At 47.1% G+C, this 18,635-nt stretch overlaps 1 protein-coding gene across 7 annotated transcripts in view; it reads left to right on the top strand.

The window, feature by feature from the left end:
- Positions 1–18,635, top strand: part of ARHGAP32 (Rho GTPase activating protein 32) — a 450,132-nt gene that overhangs the window by 413,245 nt on the left and 18,252 nt on the right. For all 7 annotated transcript variants that reach the window (XM_090026884.1, XM_090026883.1, XM_090026889.1 and 4 more), the window contains 5 exons: positions 7,770–7,872; positions 11,610–11,754; positions 12,199–12,281; positions 15,127–15,234; positions 17,051–17,196. In XM_090026884.1, the coding sequence (XP_089883010.1) occupies positions 7,770–7,872; positions 11,610–11,754; positions 12,199–12,281; positions 15,127–15,234; positions 17,051–17,196 (585 nt within the window). The remainder of the gene's footprint in view (positions 1–7,769; positions 7,873–11,609; positions 11,755–12,198; positions 12,282–15,126; positions 15,235–17,050; positions 17,197–18,635) is intronic.

Here is an 18,635-nt window from a genome sequence, read left to right as displayed (position 1 = left end):
GTTGATCTGCCTCCCACCCCCCAAGTCCTCTTCCCTCCCCTTCCACCACACTGGACTGACCAGCTAGAGGCAGCTCTCCATGCTGCCAGCTGTGCTTCTTGCTGCCTGAGTGCTGTGATGCGGCCGTGCGCAGCACAGTCATTTATCAGCCAGATGATCAACCCCATAGGGCCACTGTCCAATACAACCAGGTTTTTTTATATTGGTACCGATCCGATATCAGACTGCTGTATTGGTGCACCTCTACAGGAAGGCACACAAATAGGGACCTAAGCATGTGGCTAAAGTTGGTGGACCTCTCATTGGTCTTAAGTGTCTGAAAGCTGGACACTGCTTTTGGCTGTAGCTAAACTATCAGAAGTAAATGACTATCAACTTTCTTAAAATCCAGATTCTGATGTAGGAGTAGATTAGCACCACTAGTTGTCTTATATTTTATAACCTTCTCTGAGATTTCTTTGAGAGCTATGGTCACTTGTTTAAATGCAAACAGTAGACAGTACCAGGAAGCAGTTCACCTTAAAAAGCTGGTTCAGACTTTATCACCGCTCTTCAGTAATACGTGCCCCTGTGAGAGAGTTTAAAGAAGCCAAGGCTGCTGAAAAGAAAGCCAAATAGCAGAAGGGGCTGCAAATGGTTAGCCCCTTTATGCCAGATGGTGACCATTTTTAATTATTCTCTAGTTTCCAAAAAAAAAAACCAAAGTTGACCAGCTCCAGTGAAAAGAAAGTAAGGTACCCAGAGTAAGATGCAGTTTGTGGTATGTATTTTGAACAATGTCTTTTAGCTGTCTTGGCAACAGGAACTAAAAAATGGGAGTGTTCTTAAATATCTAAAGTGTTTCTTCTTCCATAAAGGATGTTTCTCACTGGGCCCTTATAGTAGTCACCTATCCGCATGGTTAAATATTTAATAACCATTTAAATTAGCATTCTAATATATCTCTAGATAGATAGATAGATCTACACACACACACACACACACACACACACACACACACACACACACACACACACAATTAGAAACTTCCTAGTTCATTGCTTTATTGAACTGCTTAGAAACTTCCTAGTTCATTGCTTTATTGAACTGCTTTTTTGGTAAACCTCTTGGATAGTATGGGGACTAACAGGGCATCCAAGGTTATTACATTGTTTGGAAGGTTAGGTACTGGATATACAGCAGTTTATTTTATATGTGCTGTTCCTCTTCCAGTGATCGTTTAACTTTTTACAGCCCTTTGCTATGTGTGGAATTCAGCTGAGCAGGCTTCATTTCTGTGTGATGCGGTCCATTAACCAGCCAGAAAGGCCCTGGTTTATGTAGTAGTTCATCTTATTGCTGTAATATTATGAAAATGACACTGCTTCAGGGGAACTCGATGGGAGGCCACATTCCCCAGACTGAACAAATAATTGATTTAAATAATGTACCCCCCCCCCACCAAAAAAAAGGTTTGCTAACGTAATGAAAGATTAAAAGGAGAAAAGTCAAGATTGGAGGGCCTGTTTTTCAAGATGAAGTAACATGCTTTTCAGAATGAGAACAGTAAAATTTACACTACATCAGGATGGGAAGCATTAACCCCTTCATTCAATGAATAAACACAGGTCTATGAACAAGCTGTAGGAGGTGCTGTAAACATTTCAAGCCAGCTGGAAGATGTTGCAGAATGAGCTGAAAAATTCCTTTAGCTGCCATGGTGATTAAAAAAAAAAAAAAAAAAAGGCTGAAGTTTCCTTTATTAATTCTGCTACATTCCCAAGCTCCTGTACTTCGTCCCCTGAGGCAGCGAGGGGAGAGAGGGATGGGACTGATCCTGAGCTAGGAGCCGCACACGGTGCTCTGAGTCTCCCAAAGAGGTGACTGATTAAATCTAGCAATCTTCAATGAACTCTTGAAGCTGCTTTATCTGAGGTCAGCGGCTGAAGGTGATTGTCCTGAGGAAGAGAATAATGCCAACAATGCAAACTGTTACCCTTTTATTATTACTTTTGTTTTATGATACCACCTAGAAACCTCCAGCATGGACCAAACAGAACAAAAAGATCCCCCAAGAGCTCACGGTTGAAGCAGCAGGCAAAAGGCAGATGCTTACAACAGACGGAGGAGCCCAAGGAAGGCATCAGTCGTCATGATAGCCTGATAGCTGCCTAGCTGTTCTCAAGTGTTCTCTAGGCAATTTTGCTACAATTTCCTATATCTTGAGGGTACCAACAGCTTCCCTCTTCATATGTCCAGTTCCCAGGGGCTGAGAAAGCCCTGTGAATTAATGGAGGAATATTAAAAAGAAAGAAACAAAAAACCCCACCTGTACATATCTTGAATACCTTGCTTAGTAGCAACCTCAGGTCACCCTGCCAGCAAAGGACCTGTGTGCATAGCTGGGCTGGGGGGCCAGGTGATGAGGCAGCTGTCCCATATCTCCCAGGCGAATGCGTTCGAGTCACCAGCCCAGTTCAGCATGTTTTAATGTCCCACCTCCACTACAGACTGGATCAGAATAGCAGCCTGGGTAGGAAATTATTACATGACTGGACCCATTGGACGTATTGGTGTCAAAGGGGGGCATAGTGTGAGGCTTTGCCTCATCTTAATTGTAATATCACTGCCCATGGTGTGCCTAGGTTAATGAGCCAGCACAGTAAACGTATCACTATGACTACATCCTATTCTTTTTTCCCCTTTTTCCTTGACGTGATGCAAATAAAATAAAATTATGCAGATAAAATTATGACATAAATATCAAACTCACCACACTGTTTGTTTATACTGCTAAATAAGCCCAGAAACCTGAAGCCTTGGAAACATGTGGAGTTTAATCCCTCTGACATGGTACTTCAATTAGGCAGCCAAGGCAGGTGTTCTGGCCATTGTTTGCAGGAGAAGGAAGGAGCAGAGCTTGCAGAGGATGTTTTCCCCTTTCTCGAATGGTGCCAGCATCCCCTGGAGGAGAATGTGATGGCAGTGAAGCAAAGGAAAGCGTTTTTCATGATTTTATTTCCTTCACTACACAGTGCTAATCTCACCGGATCGTTAACTCGGGCTCTGGGGCCCTTCCTCAGAACCCATCTCCAGCCTCACCCCCTGCCCTGCTCCCCACTGCTTTTGCCAGACTTTTTCCCCCTTGGCATTGCCAATAACGCTTTGCTACCCTGCTTCTCACCATTGCAGTTATATTTATTTGTATGGTGTAGTGCTTCAAGGCCCCAGTTGGAGAGTAGCCCCACACTGCCCTAGACAGAGTACCAACAGAACAAAATGAGCCCTTGCCCCAAGGAGCTTCCAGTCTAACACAGCAGGATGTAGCAGAAGCTTCCTTTCCAGTCTTAGGATTTCTCTCCCTCCCTTCTGTCTGTCATTGCTGGCCCCTACTCATTCATGCCTAGGCTAAGAGAAGTCTGTCATCTAGGCATAGTCTGTGTAAGTTAAAGGGTAAATGACTGGGCTCTTAAACTACAAGTGCCTTTAGGTACTGACCTCTTTTGGTGTTTGTGGGAGAGAGGGAAAAGTTAGTGTGTTTTTGCATTCCCTTTACATGTGGCACACTGTGGGTATTTTATTCACCGGGTGCTTGTAGCTGTGCTGTGCAACTGGGGTTAGAAGTGGGCCAACTTGCGGGCACTTGTGGACAATTGTGAATGCGGGAGGCTTGACTCTGGCGTCGGAAGCTTTTCAGTCCTATAGCCCTAAGTGGGTCTGTGAAGTGCCATGCACCCTTATTTTCCATTGAAACAAAGAACAGATTGACTTTTATTCGTAAATGTTTAGGATTGGGAATCCAGAAAAAAGATGACAGAGCTGATAGGGAAATGCAGATTGCCCGAGCGAGGGACTAACATAACACATAGCATCATTCCCCAAAGCAGAAATACATGGACAGAATTTGTGCTGCATCTGAAACTCTTTCTAACTGTCCAAGAACGGGTACTTTTTACTGGAGTAGTTTAAATTAGGGACCCTATAATTTATAGACAAAGGTAGGGGAGTTAGCCTGCTAGGACTTTCTTTGCTTCAAAGATCTGTTTGAGCTGGTGGTCACAGTACCACTGAGGGGATAGCCTGGTTCTGCTTTTTATGTGCAAATATAGAAGAGGAGGAAACATTTTTGTGCAGGAGTTAAACCGAAGGAGGAAAAAATGGTTCTCTTCCAAGCTGCACCCACAATGAGCCCTGCCTGTATGAGTCACCAGAGTGATGGCAGTTTGTGGGGATGCTCAAAATATGCTTCAGCAATTTACTGAGGTTGCTTGTCAAAGGGTCTTAAAAGGACCGTGGGCTGTTTGGGCCCATCATCTTTTTAACTAGGTGAGGGTTGGTGGGAAATGAGCACTGGTGTCTCCCAAATGTTCTCCACGGAGGCCGTGTCTACACTGACGGGGTCAGTGTCAAGGTCAATCCCAAGTCCATGCTCACTGACTTCCATGCTGCAGCCGCCCTAGTTTCCATCTGTGGCAGCAGTCCAGCCTGACCTTGATAGCTCTGCTAAACTTCTGGCGTGAAGTTGGTCCCACCACTGTTCACTTCTACACCTGTCCCTGACTGCAGAGTGTGCAGCACTCTCCTGGGCCTACGGTGCTCAAGCACAGGAAGACCACAAGCAGCCGTCCCCCAACTTCCAATTCCCATTCAATGCCCTTCTGCACTCCCATTCCTCTCTCCGCAATCCTTAAGGAGAGACACTTACACCAGTGTAGACGCATGCTGAGTGGCCCCCGAATGAGGAGTAACTTGCAGCGTATCTTACACTTCTGGGCTGTGCTCTCCTTCATAATACAAAGGCAACTGTTAACATGCTGACATGCAAAGGCTCATGGCTGGCATCTGAGCTAACACCTGGCTTGGATGGATAAGGTGGTTCAGGCCTTTGACCCTGTGCAGGTTCGGACAGCTCTGCAATGATTACACCCCAGTCACGGTCATAACAGCTTTTCTTCTTTACCATATCTACCTAAATCCAAGAAGACTTTAAACTACAAGTGCCTTTAGGTAGTGACCCTTCCCCCCTCTGCCCCCGGCCCCTTCCCTCATGCTCCCTCCCCTGCCAGATGAGCTGTTCCAGTCTGGAGCAGGCAGTGGCTCAGCTCCAACTTCAGCCCCAAACCCAAGACAAAAGCTGAAGCTCAGCCATTGCCTGTCCTGTCAAACCTGCTTCCCCTCCCCCCCTCAGCTGATGGGGGAAGAAAATCTCATCTTGGATTAGAGTAAATACAGTAATTTAAGATGAGATGCTTGGAAGCTGTGGGCAATTTGAGAGGGGTGTGAACATGCACTATGGACCTTATAAACTGGCTGCTATCTCGTCCTTTCAAGAAGGGATCCAAGCGACGTCCATGGCTCCTTTGTAGACCCTGGTGTTGGAATACAATGTCTTGTTGAAACACAAGAGACATAAATGACACAACGGAGTAACCTGGGTCGCAGATGCTAATTACAGTCTCCAGAGATTTTCCTGTTTTAGCCGTCCAAAGGAAGAGAAAGTGTACTGTTCTCCTCTGCCCCACAGCCTGGCTTCCTTCTCATTTCCTTGCTCTCCTAGCCCTGTGATAGATTCAGGCTGGCGCTCCATCCTTTCTTAACTCCGTACCAGCCCAACCCAAGTTTTAAGATTTATCATTCAACACAACTCTTGAAAGGTCTGATCAAGTAAAGAAACATGGTCTAAATATTGCTTGTAAATGTTCTCAGACTAGGAACGTAAGATTGGCTCTGCTGGGTCAAACCCATGGTTCATCTAGCCCAGTAGATGCTTGAGACAGAGAGTATATGAATGGGCTGTGTTTACTGTGATCCACCCCCATCATACCTTCCCTTGCATCACCAATCCTACGATGGTTTTAGAAATGTCACAGGACACTTTTTTGATTGTTCTGTTTAATAGACCCTGATGAATCTGTCCTCCCTGAATTTGTGTAATCTCTGGTTATACTATCTGAAAAACCTGGTTTTAAACCTGGTTATAGTATCTGAAAACCTGAATTTGGGGCTGTTCTGATCTGGAGCATTTCATGTATGCCATTCTGAATGATTGACTTTTGCTAGGGCTAGCAGGCTTCTCTGGGGTGCCTAATATGTATTCACCTGGCAATGCAAAACTGTTGTATCCCCAAGCGTAAATGTTCACGTGACAGCCACATCAGATTGATTTCTAACACTAATCCTTTAATTCAGTACTCTGGGCACATTGTGCTGCTGTTCTTGGGCTGGGTGCTAACATAGGTCTGTCTGCCAGTGTTGACTGGCAGTGTAAGTGGACGTTGAGGCTCCCATGGCACTCCGGGAGAGCAGGAGATGGCCAGCTCACGTCAGCGAGTTGTTTCCAAGGCTTGGTGTGAGTTATTGCTTAGTGAATAATGGCTCTATGTACCCAGCCCTCTCTGCATCTTGCATTAGAAAGCAGCTTGAGGTACGGTAAATATGCAAGGTAAAATATCAGATTCTAGACTGTTCTCTTTCTTAACCCTCTCTTAGTGTCTTAGTTGGAGATGCACCAGTTAACTCCTGGGGCACCATTTAGGATGCCTGCTCCTTTTCCCCTAGTCGCTCATCTGCTTCTGCGCCTAGTATGAGGTAGGAATGTAGTAGAGAGGCTGGGGGCACAAACAGAACAGAGCATCTGAGTGCAACGGTGCTCGAAAGAGCAGTGACAGGTGGCATTTGCTGTTTGATGCACGGGGATTTGCCACATGACCTATTCCGAATCTGTCACATGGCAAATTGATAAGACTTGGCATCCAGTGTAAGAATAAATCTAGATTATCACAGGGGCAGTTGCAGGGGAACTCACCTGCTGAGCAGTGCACATGGACTGAGCTTTTCCATGAGGACCTGATGAGCCTCAGAAGGGTTTAATCGTGTGTGCTTGCCTTTGCTCGATCCAGTCTTATATCCCTATTGAAGAGAATCAGCTCTGCTTTTTCCTTGCACTCCTGGGTGAGTGGGTAGATCACAAAGCAGAAACTCTGTTGGGTTGAGAAGCCAGCTGGAGGGAGGTGGGGTACAGGCAAATGGACCAATTATAGCAAGTTAGCAGGGGGCAGGGGCTTACTGTGCTTCGTTTCTTGGTGATTCTCCAAGTGCCTGCTCCTACCTCCCACAGCAAGTGGGAGCTAACCTGGAGCAGCTTAACCCATGATGAAACAAGATGCAAAGAGTTACCTTGGAGAGGCTGATGCACAGTAAATCCCCACCCCCTGGTCGCATGCTGTAATTTGTTCATTTGCCTGTCCCCTTGGTTGGTGACGCAGCTAAATATCACTGTACATGTCATTGTCACTCCTGCTTTATCTGGGGCTGTCTGTGCACCTGCAGTTGTCTGTGAGCCTGGCAAGTCATGCAGCTCTCTAAGCTCTCCAGGCAGTCAAGCGTTTATGTCAATTAATACCCTACCTATTTGCCGATCAAGTTACCAATCACAGAAATGCAGAAAACACAGGGTGGACGACTGTGGATTTTTACACGGCGGTGTAAACAGTTTCGGTATGTACTTACAGACGGCCACCAAGTCCTCCCTCAGTCTTCTCATCCCCAGGCCGAACAGTCCCAAATCCCTTAGTCTTTCCTCATATGGTTTGTCCTCCAGGAGTTAATCCTCTGCTCTCCCCAGCTCTTCTAGGAGGCGATACAGATTGCTCAGAGTTGATCAGAATAAGTTGAAGACATGGCCTGTCTTTTAAGACGCTCTGTGCTTAGCTTATGAGATAAGGCATCAACACAGCCTGGGAGTAGACCTCAGTAGCATAGTTAGCTAAACACTGTCACTTTTTCTTTAGTCCCCCAGGTCCTCAAAAGCTGTACTGAATTCATTGAGAAACATGGCATTGTGGATGGAATTTATCGTCTCTCTGGGATTGCATCCAACATCCAGAAACTACGGTAAGGCCATATTGATTGGTATTGGATTAAGTTAATGAATGAAGCACATGCTAATTTAAATGTTTTGGATTCAGAATCTCACGCGTTCAGTGCTTACAGGCTCTGGGTGTCTTGGGGAACTGACAGGTCCAGCAGCCTCACGGCAGTCGTGGGCGGCGGTGGTTGCTGTTCTGGAGTCTTTAATATCCCAGCTGTCTGAAAGAAGAGAAGCGAAGTCTTATTTTATAGGGACTTAATGTTGGTCATTGGAACAAGAAAAGTCCCCTGGGACTGGAGAAATGGAGGGCTCCAGGATAGATTTCAATCTTATTCTCTTTATTGGTTTGTGGCCTAGGGGTGCTATGTTGTAAATCTCCGATGCAGGAGAGTGAATGTCACCTTGTTGCTCTCGGCTTTTTGGGCATTAACTCACAGCTGGGCATGTTGCTATACTGCAGGGCTGATCAGGGAGGTCCAGTTCCGCACCATCCCAACCTGTTTTGTTCTTCTCTAAAATTTTCCCTTGGTGTTTTCCAAAGCAGTGTTTTTACCTTAATGTTTTCATTAGACAACTCCCCAAACAGCCCACAAGGATCACCTTGCTTATTTAGAGAAAGACTCAACTGTCGAGTTTTCTGAGATGATAGGAAGAAGAGAAGGATGAGTAGGATACAATATGAAGACTGTTCTGATATTTCATGCTAGTCACTGTTAGTGTACTCAAATTAGTACAGGACATGCTGCTGTGACTCCAGCTTGGAAGTAGCATATTGGTCTGTTTGTAAAGTCAGATCTGATATTTCTTGATTAATGAGATTCATGTTTTTAATAATCAAGCACATGAACTTGTGAAAATCTAGGTTTTGGTAACTCAGGACATTAGAGCATTTCTCTCACCGAGGAGCTTTTCTTAGCATTTCTTAGAGCAGTTCTGTCTCAGTGGCAGTGCAGCAGGACCTTTTATGTGGTTGATGGGCAAAATCAAACCATTGCCACAATCTGGTATGCTCAACTCCAGCATCCTAGGCCTGGCCTTGCTTTTGAGCTACCATCAAGTAGATTTTATTTGCGAGTAACATTCTTCCTAGCATCTAGAAGAAATAGCAGAGAGCTATTAACATTCAGTGGAAGTGGGCAGAGAAATGTAGCTTTTACAGGAATTTAAATCGATCACAGAATTATAGCAGAGTCAGGTGGCAGGGCCTTCAGGTCACGTCCTGTCCAGCCCCCCGCTCAACTTGGAGCCACCCCTGACAAAGGTCAAGGAAATCAAAGAGATCAAGCATTTTTTCTGGCGTCTCTTTCAGGGGAGGAGGGAAGTACTCATACAGATATTAGGCTGAGTCCTCCACCCACCATATCCATAGAAGCACAGAAAATTAGGGTGGGAAGACACTTTAGGAGGTCACATCTAGCCCAACCCCCTGCTCAAAGCAGAACCAGCCCCAACTAGATCATCCCAGCCAAAGCTTTCTCTAGCCGTATCTTAAAAACCTCCGAGGATAGAGATTGCACAACCTTTCTGGGTAACCTGTTCCAGTAGTTTACTACCCTCCTAGTGAGAAAATTCTTCCTAATACCTAACCTAAGATGGTATCATCTCAGTGGCTTGGTTATACACAGAGCTTCTCCATAGTTAGGGGCTAAAGAACCACTCCCTCCTATCCTGTGTGGCTACCACTCCTGCACATCCCCTTGGAAAAGAAAAAGCCAGCAGATCCAGTCTGCTTGGGTGCGGTGATCTCATGAAGACACCCCACATCCTCCCCTGTGCATTGATCCTGCTTAGTTGATGTTGGGATTAGGGCTCAGGATTTGGCTATTGGGGAGCATAGTGCATTACCAGGAGCAGAGTGAGCTTTGTCCCACAGATCATTTAATTGCCCATGAAGGCTCTTGCTCAAAGTTTTCTCTCTCCCAAGCTGGCAGGAACAACACGCTCCTTTCTGAGCTCCCTCTTACTCCTGTGCATCCAGGAGCAGGGAATAAGTTTCTGTACTAAATATAAGTAAGTGATGAGTCAAAGATGCTTGTGGGAGCCAGATAAAGCGAATGCTAAAGATTGTGGCTGCAGTGAATCAGTCAGGCAGCGGGGAGTGAAACCCTTCATTTCCACGTCCCACTTTTCCCTCAGGGTGAAGAGCTGGGGTGGGCTGCCTTTCAGCTGCTCATCATCAGATGCTTAACTCTGGACATTCGTTCTGAAAAGTCCCCTTCTGCCTCCTCCTGACGCAGAAACAACTTTCCTAAAACAATCCAAGCAGCTGGGGCATGGGAGGGTAGCGCACCTTTTGGATACCACAGTAGGAGGGTACATCACTCAAACTGTCTACAAATACATTTGTGTCTAAGCCTGTACCTGAATGTACCTGCTTTTCCCAGGAAAGCTTTTCCACGGGGCATAGGCCTGATATTACAGTCAGGGCTGGCTGGCTCAGGGACCACATCATGCAGTCAGCATTAACCAGAGAAGCCACAACAATACACACACACCTCTCTGGCTGGGTTGTGGTAGACACTGCAACTCATAAGCAAGACACCATGTGCAGTATGGAGCTACACGGGTTGCCTTAGTGCTGGCACTTGGGTTGGTTTATCCATGACTGCAGGAGACGGACCCAGTGCACACAGCAAGGAAACAATAAACTTTGATAATGTTTTCTGCAGCTGATCAGTGGAAGAGCCACGTGCGGCTCCAGAGCCGAGGTCCGAGTGTCACTGGTGTAAGGACGTGGGTACAAGATGGTTCCACTGTGCAGCACAGTGAGGACCTGACGTTTCAGGCAGGCCCTAGAAATGTGCGGTAGCACTGAGCACGCATTGCCATCCACTTCTCCTACAAAGCAGAGGGGTGATGTAGCTGGGTAAGAGACCAGCCAGGGTTGTGGCATGGGTAGGACTATCCGTTGAGCTTGGGAGCAGCCTGGATTCACAGCTTGAAGAGTCTCATGAGGAGACAAGGCTTCGGATGCAGCAGTCATGTTCTCACTGCTCCCAGTGGCCTGACTTGCCACGCTAGGCCCAGCAAATCTATCCTGGCTAATTTGAAACATCAATTTCCATGCACATATTCCAGCAGGGAGCAAGCCTTGCCAGCCCTGGCCCTCACAGTGCAGTTTTTGTTTCATAAACGTTTGTGCTTTGGGTTTCTCTCTTTCCCTCCCTATGTGAAAACCCAAGAGACTGCGCGGGGATTTTCTTCATGTGGTTCCTGGCTCCCTTCCCTCCTGCCGGCAGAGGCTTGCCGGGCTCTCGAGCTTGCATCCAAGGAATTTCTGCACACAGTAGTTTTGATGTACAGCAGCTGCTGATGGGTCTGGTGTCCAACATTGCTTCTAATTTAGATTTCCAGGCTTTCAGATTTTAAGGGGGATTGAGCTTTCATTTTGGTCCCGGGGGGGTTTCACCCAGGCGGTTCCCAGTCAGAATCGTCAGAGCTGCCCCTGTAAACGATCTGCATTAGAACTGAGACTATACCCTTAAGACTCTTAGGGAAGGGTGTCTGCACTGTTACCAGAAAACTGATTTCTGGGTTAGCCAGACAGCTGTAAAACCAACTGAAAATGCCTCAGAAGAAAGCATCTCATTTCAGAAAAATGTGAGCTTGCAGCAGCATAAACGTGACTCTTGTGGCTTTGGCTCTTGCTCATTTATTTTTTCCTGTAAATCATGTCCTCACCGTCTTCCGACTGTAATTTGTTTTGGGCTTCTTTGCTCCCTTCTACCCCCCTGCACCCATCTCCTTTTTTTGTCTCCAGCCACGAGTTTGACTCTGAGCAGATCCCCGACTTGACTAAAGATATTTACATCCAAGATATCCATTGCGTGGGCTCCCTGTGTAAGCTCTACTTCCGGGAGCTCCCGAATCCCCTGCTCACGTATCAGCTCTATGAGAAGTTCTCAGTAAGTACAAACACGCATTTTCCAGCCAACCTCGCCTGTTCCCAGCGCTGTTCCCAGGCACTCCAGTGTCCACACACAATGCTCCAGTTTTGCATCCGCCTTGACCTAGCATCTAAATACCTCTGTGCCGGTGTACAAACCCTAGATGACCAGTACTAATTGGCTGCAGGGAGGCCTTGCATCTCAGACATCTAAGGGCTATAATGATGGCTAGTACCACCAGGCTAGCAGCAGAAAAGGTCTTTCTGTGCCCTCAGGGCAGAACTTGCAGGTCCTGGGCTAGCTCTGTCTTAACACTGGTTGCGCTTAAGTCTGTGTCTGAGGTACAGGGATACCAGAGTGCTGGGCCCTGCCTAGCAGTTTAGGTAAGAAATCCCTTAATACTACAACCCTGTGCACTGTCCACATTTGTCAAAATCTTACTGATTCATTACATTGTTTTAGGATGCTGTTTCTGCTGCTACAGATGAAGAACGACTGGTTAAAATTCACGATGTCATCCAGCAACTGCCTCCACCTCACTACAGGTTAGTGTGTGTGGTTGCACCATGCTCCGGGCTGTCGGTCCTACAACAGAGGGGCCACCGGCATGTGCTGACATGACAGCTCATTATGCTAGATGTCAGGACTGATGTGGCTGAGTTTAAGGAGCGTACACCTGTTGCTGAAAGGGACACCTGGCATTTTTGTGTGCTTTCCAACTGCCCTTTCCCCCCCCCCCCACACACACACACAGAAAGCTGGTTCCTGAAACAGCATTCTTCCTGCACGCATCAAATTATATGGTTGAGCACACTTGGAAGGATTTAAAGCTGTAAAGTGGACTTCTATTTTAATTAGAGCAGTAATAAGACACACATGCCATACATAAAGCATCTCTGATGTTTCCTACAAAACATGCCATAAGGGGCTGCACCAGTGTCTGATTTCATTAAGGTGGATGGCAGGACTTTGCACAGAGTATTTCTAATGAGGAGGTAATAAATTAACTCTCTTGAAAAAACTTCTGAGTGAGTGCAGTGGAGCAAGCAGCAGGTTCAGACCTTCAGCTTGCCTTACTGGGCAGAGTCTAGGATCCAGGGTTAAGCTGGGCAGGTGAAGTTATGGAGCAGAACAAGCAGTGCGGTACTGCCGGTGTGAAATGCACTCTGTGCAGCTGATGTTTCTAACTAGCACCATTGGCAGAACACCCTGGTTGTCAGGGCCATGAGCCGTTTGCCTCAGAGCCTGTTACAGGTGCATGCATTGCCTTTGGCTGTGCCATTCCTGCCAGTGTCCACTGTAGCCTGTTTGTGACACCTGACTAGTGGTTTTTATCCTGGGCTGGTGGAGACTTGACCACCCACCGTCTGGCCATATCGTCACAAGGACCCAGGTCTGTCCTATCCCCTGCAGTTGGCATAACTGAGCTGTCCCTCTGCGTGGCTTCAAATGCCCTTGGTCGAGCAATAAATTCAGCTCAGCATTTGCATGGTCCAAGTGTGCAGTAAGCGACTGGGCTGTGCCTTTTGCACCATCTCATTGGCCAAGTGGGCCTCTTGGCCTTTTTGATAGTTCTGCAGTCCTGCAGTGAGTCCTCATGAAGCCAAGGGCACTCTGGCTTTCCCAGCCCACCCAAGCTTGTTTAAGTGGCTGTAGCAGATGCTTCTGAAATTGCTCTTTGCCTTCATCCAGCTTGCTATCAGCGCAGAGGGCTTGACAAGGGACACAAACTTGGTTGGAAAATGGCTGAGAGCCTGATTTTCCCATCCATATGGAATAACTGTGCAGCCAGTGCTCCTTCTAGCGGGGATTGGGCAGAGCTGATGATTCACTCCAGGTTTCCTCGAAGCATTCCTGAGGCTTGGCACTGCTGCAGTCAGCCTTTTTGGAAGGAGGAAAGTGCCTTTTTATTCTAATAATCGTTGGCCACGAGAGAGTTCTTGTGCTGTAATCATGGTGCTTGGCGGCCTGGGCTGGAGAGGGGCTTTCGCAAGCCGTGGAGGATTTTGTGCCTTTCATTTCCAGTAGGTGTGGACTTCATAGCCTAATGCCTTGTTCTTTGCATGTGAGAACAGAAATCAGGCCTGGGGGTTAGAAAGCTCCAGTGCTGGGCAGAGACTGCCTGGGTGTAGCAGCTTGAAAGGCTTTGGCCTGCCCACTGCCTTGCTGATAAGGGCACAGGGTGAGAAAGTGAGACATGGAGTGCTTTTTAGGGAGACATAGGATCGTCTCCAGATTGATGCCATGCTCCTCTAGCATTTCTGCTGTTGCTCGTGGAGTGGGGGACAGCTCATCAGTATTCTCATTAATGCAAGAACAGCTTCTCCTGCACCACTGATTTGCTCTACCTTGCACTTATGCATGCAACCCTCCACACTAGCACCAAGCAGGACTGAACCCACTATTGATTGTGAGAAATTTATCATGCCTGTCGGTGCTTGTCACTGAATGGGAAAGCTTGACCTTGTATCTTCAGATATATATACACCTAACTGTAGGCACCCATCCTGTAAACAAGAGCACACAATCCTACAGTGGTAGTTTAAAGGCAGGACTTGCAAAGGAGCTCCTCTGTTGGATCTCACCAGAGGAGATCTGACACATCTTCTACCTTACAAAAGGATAATGTGCTTAGCCCCTTCCTGAAGTCCTACCATGAGTGTCACAGCGCAGCAGAAACTTGCCAGCCCCCGGTCCTGCCAGGTCAAATAGAGTGTAAGTGAGTTACTGCTGCTGTTGCACAACCTCATAGTTACGTGGCCAAGTGATAAATGTGCAGAACGAGGGGCAGCTTCTGCAGCCTGCTGTGGTAGCGGACTCATGGGAGACTCCCCAAATGGAGGAACAGTCTGCTGCAAGTACTTTGAACCTTGCAATGACAACAGGAGATGCAAAAGCAGGAGCAGTAGAAACAGCGTGTCGCAGATCAAGAATCCAGAGCTAACCACCACTCACAGACGCACGTGCCTGAGTTGCAAGAGTCTGTCAACCCTGGATCAGCCTCGTCAGCCATCTTTGGACTCACGGATAAAGTAATCATGGAAGACAGTCATCCTTGACTTCAAGGGATTGCTGATGATGATGTTTTGGCCCTGGTCAAGTTCTGTTTACCTGCCTGCTACATTTTGTACTGCTCATATATGCCTGTATTTTTGCCCTTTCTCTGCCTTCAGCTGGGCAATCAGGAGACCCAGACATAAATATCTGCCCAAGGCAATTTTTTTTGCCTTGCTTGGTGCACATCATTCCTGACACCTTTATTTTTTTACTACCACACAAATGCATATCAACTGTGTGTTTTCTGTTCTTCAGATTGCAGCATGGCAAGCTAATTGGTATTGAGCGGTTGCCTATCTGTTAACAGATTTTTGCATATCTCTCATTTTCCAGGACACTGGAGTTCCTAATGAGGCATTTGGCTCGTCTAGCTGATTATTGCTCCATCACGAATATGCACACCAAGAACTTAGCGATTGTCTGGGCACCAAACCTCCTAAGGTAGTAACTCTTCCCTCCCCCTTCCCCCTGCCCCCTGTCGTTTTTACACTCAACCTTACATTGCACCTACTCCTTGAAATGAAACGCTGTAAACGAGCTAAACAAACATAATGAGGTGTTCTCTAGTCAGGCAACTGCGAGCACCCAAAACATCGGTGATGTGTAGGGGGTGCACACGGGTACATGTGCACCCTCTGAGTGTGGTGGTGCACCCCTGCAAAAAGGCGCTGCTGACTCTGCTGGCAGCACCTGCGGGCGGTCGCTGCTCACAACTCCCCCTGTGAGTGCAAAGGACCAGACTTAGTGACCGACCAGGCTCCTTCCAGTCCTGTGTTCCTGTGATGGCATGATCTGGCCCTTTGGACCTGCTTGTTCTTTTGCACCAGTAGAACTCCACTGGCTTCCAAAGAATGACTTATTTATACAGCACTGGCCTTAGAAAAATGGTGTCCTGGGCAAACTGTATTTTGGCACCCTGCCCCGCAGCACCTCAACTCAGCTGCACTGCTGCAGGCAGAGGCAGGTGGGGAGGGGAGCGCAGCTTCCCGGGCAGGTGGTCCAACCTCTAGCTCATATCTGTCCCTGGCCACTGTTGCACCCACCCAAGTGCCCAAGCGCCCATGTGGAGCCACCACAAAGGCTGGGAGTGATTGTGACACCCCCAGTGCAGCTGTGTGGTCAGCCCTGGCCAGGCGGTGGGGAGGAGCAAGGGGAGCACAGCTGCCTGGGAAGATGGCCATGTCCCCAGCTTGGTCTGCAGCACTGTGGGCATCTCTCCGGCCACATGACCGGGGGGGCAAGGACTGTGCTTCCACAGCCATCTGTACTGCCCGGCTTGGCTCGTCCTGAGCAGCTTCTAGAGACTTTTCCCCTGAGACATCTTTCCCCTCCTTTGGCAAGATGTGAATAATGTGTCCTTGGGTCATCCAGGAAAACTTCTTCTATTCTATGACCCAACCAGCTTTTCATTGCATCAGTCTCTATAGTCTGACTTAAATGCTTTTGGCTAGTGGGTATCAGCTGTGTGGAAATAGTCTTGGATAAACACTGTCCTCTAGAATTGGCTATGACTAACATTGTAGTTCTAACTTTCATCGTTTGAAAGCAAATTGCCGCACTCTCATTTTGTGGTATTAGTTTCTAGCCTGCTTTGTTACCAGGGTGAGAAATGAGTCATTGATTTCCTCGTGTGCAGTTAATGAGTGTAAGCAGGCTTCTTTTTTCTGGTAATTTTGTCTTCCCACAAGTGATGAGAAAAAAAAAAAGTTCTCTTGCTTGTGTGGCCTCTTGAACTGCAGTGCAGGGTAAGGGGGGACTGGAGGGGGACTTGCTGAGCAGTACTAGTTGGAGAAGTTTCTAGCTCATTAAAAAGGCCACAGTGAACTTTTAATGAAGCTGCCTTTTAAAATGAATGCATCCGCTCCCTCAAATGGAAGGAAGGAGCCTGATCGTGCTTACACACTGGCATCTTCTTGTGCGGGCTTAGCGCTCTCTTCAGTCTCTGTAGCTGCAACAGGTGCTCCCCTCTTGCCATCCCCAACACCATTTCAGGCTCGCATCTTGTTCTCGCTAACTTAGTAGGAGTCTTCCCAACCACAAACTCATCCTGCTCATTTGTACAGCACTGCGAAGGGCTCATTTCTCTGATACAACTAATTTAAAATGCTGGATGGGCCAAATGCATAGCCTGGCCTATATGTGTAGCTAAAGTCTTAACTGCCCAAACCACTGTGTGCTGTAGCCCAACAGCAGCTGAGATGATTTATGTGCTTTCTGCGTTTGCTAATATTATGTTCACCTTGTCTTCCTTTCCAAGGTCAAAGCAGATCGAGTCTGCCTGCTTCAGTGGAACAGCTGCCTTCATGGAGGTGCGAATCCAGTCGGTGGTTGTGGAGTTCATCCTGAATCATGTAGATGTCCTCTTCAGTTCCAAACTCAGCTCAGTCATACGAGATGGGGCAGGTGCGTGTCTTCCTCCATGGTTTCCACTCGACACCAATTAATGGCAGAGTTCAAGTGAAAACTCTTCCCTCTCCGGGAGCAAAGGAAATTTGGAATTGTGTTATACAGTGAAAGCGCAGACCCAAGTTTTCAGACTCGAGCGCCTTGGGTTGGTCATTATAGCTTGATTTGAGGGATGCCTGGGCACCTTCTTCCAGTGACCATTAGGTAATTGAGGGAACTCCACACAATGGTAGGACTGGACCTCATGACTTGGCCAGAGCAACTGCTTCTATCTCTCTTCCTGCGACTCGCAATTGTTTCTCGATCCTGATAGTTAGACCTCTTTGCTTATGAAAGGGATGTGTTCATGTTTGAGGATAGTTTTAATGGAGCAGTTTCTCCTAGAAGCTCATCTACTCAAGGTGCTTTTGCAGTACAGACTGGTATACTGGGGTGCATACACCTGTCATTACAACCAGCATTTTCTAAGTGCTGAAAACACGGCAGCTGAAAAAAGGTGGACTGACCTATAGAGGATCCACAACTCCCACTGACTTTAGCAGCCAGTGTCAGTGCTCAACACTTCTAATAATTTCTTAGGTGCCCAACTTCAGACACCAAAACACTGAAGTTTTTGGCCCTGCTTCATAGGAAGCATTTTAGTTGTTCAACTACCAGAGTAGTTGACGTGTACATTTTCCACATGCCTTTCAGGAATTCATTAGTATGGCTCTCAGTTGTAAGCTTCACAGCCACTTCCATGTTTGTCACGTAGCTAGTGCCAGTTCTAGTGTATGAGCAATGTCTGCATCTGTAGGATGGGGCTGTGAAGCATTCACTGGCAAGGAGGGATTAGCAATGAACTGCAGCATATTGCACAAGTCATTGGGATAATTGAAGCATTACCTATTTGTTTGGCCATGGTTTGTTATACAGGCTAATCTCACTCCTCCCACAGCTCCACCAAGTTATACCAGGGATGAATTTTTCTCCATATGTTAGATCACTGTGAACAATACACATTGTTTTAAGAGGCATTAATTATCAACTAGCTGGTTTACTATATCTCACCCTTAGTACAAAAGGGTGCATGGTGAGCAGTTAGTGCTTGGTGAGCAGTTGCAAGCGTGAGTAGCCAGCTTGTTCCCCGGTGTATTTCTCTGCCTTGGCTTCCTTTACTTCAGGTTAGCAAATCTACTGTCAGTCCAGCTTTGTTAAGTTTGTTCCCTTCTAAAACAATAGAAGCGAGTGCTTTGCTCAGCTGTACTAAGAGCCCAGCTTGAGCAATACATGCATGTTTCTGGCCTGAGACTGGCTCATCTTTCCATATTAATTGCACTCACTCCAGGGGGTTTTCTGCTGGGGGGAAGATAATTAGTTGGCCCGAATTCTTCGCCTGTTCCTGATTCAGAATGGAGTGTGTTAATGCAGGCAGTTGTTTAATTTGCTGGTCATTC

The sequence above is a fragment of the Crocodylus siamensis genome, chromosome 14 (assembly GCF_052110815.1).
Source record: "Crocodylus siamensis isolate JL-2025a chromosome 14, ASM5211081v1, whole genome shotgun sequence".
Lineage (NCBI taxonomy): Eukaryota > Metazoa > Chordata > Crocodylia > Crocodylidae > Crocodylus > Crocodylus siamensis.
Note: the sequence above shows the minus strand (reverse complement) of the source record. Positions and strands in the feature narration are given on the sequence as shown.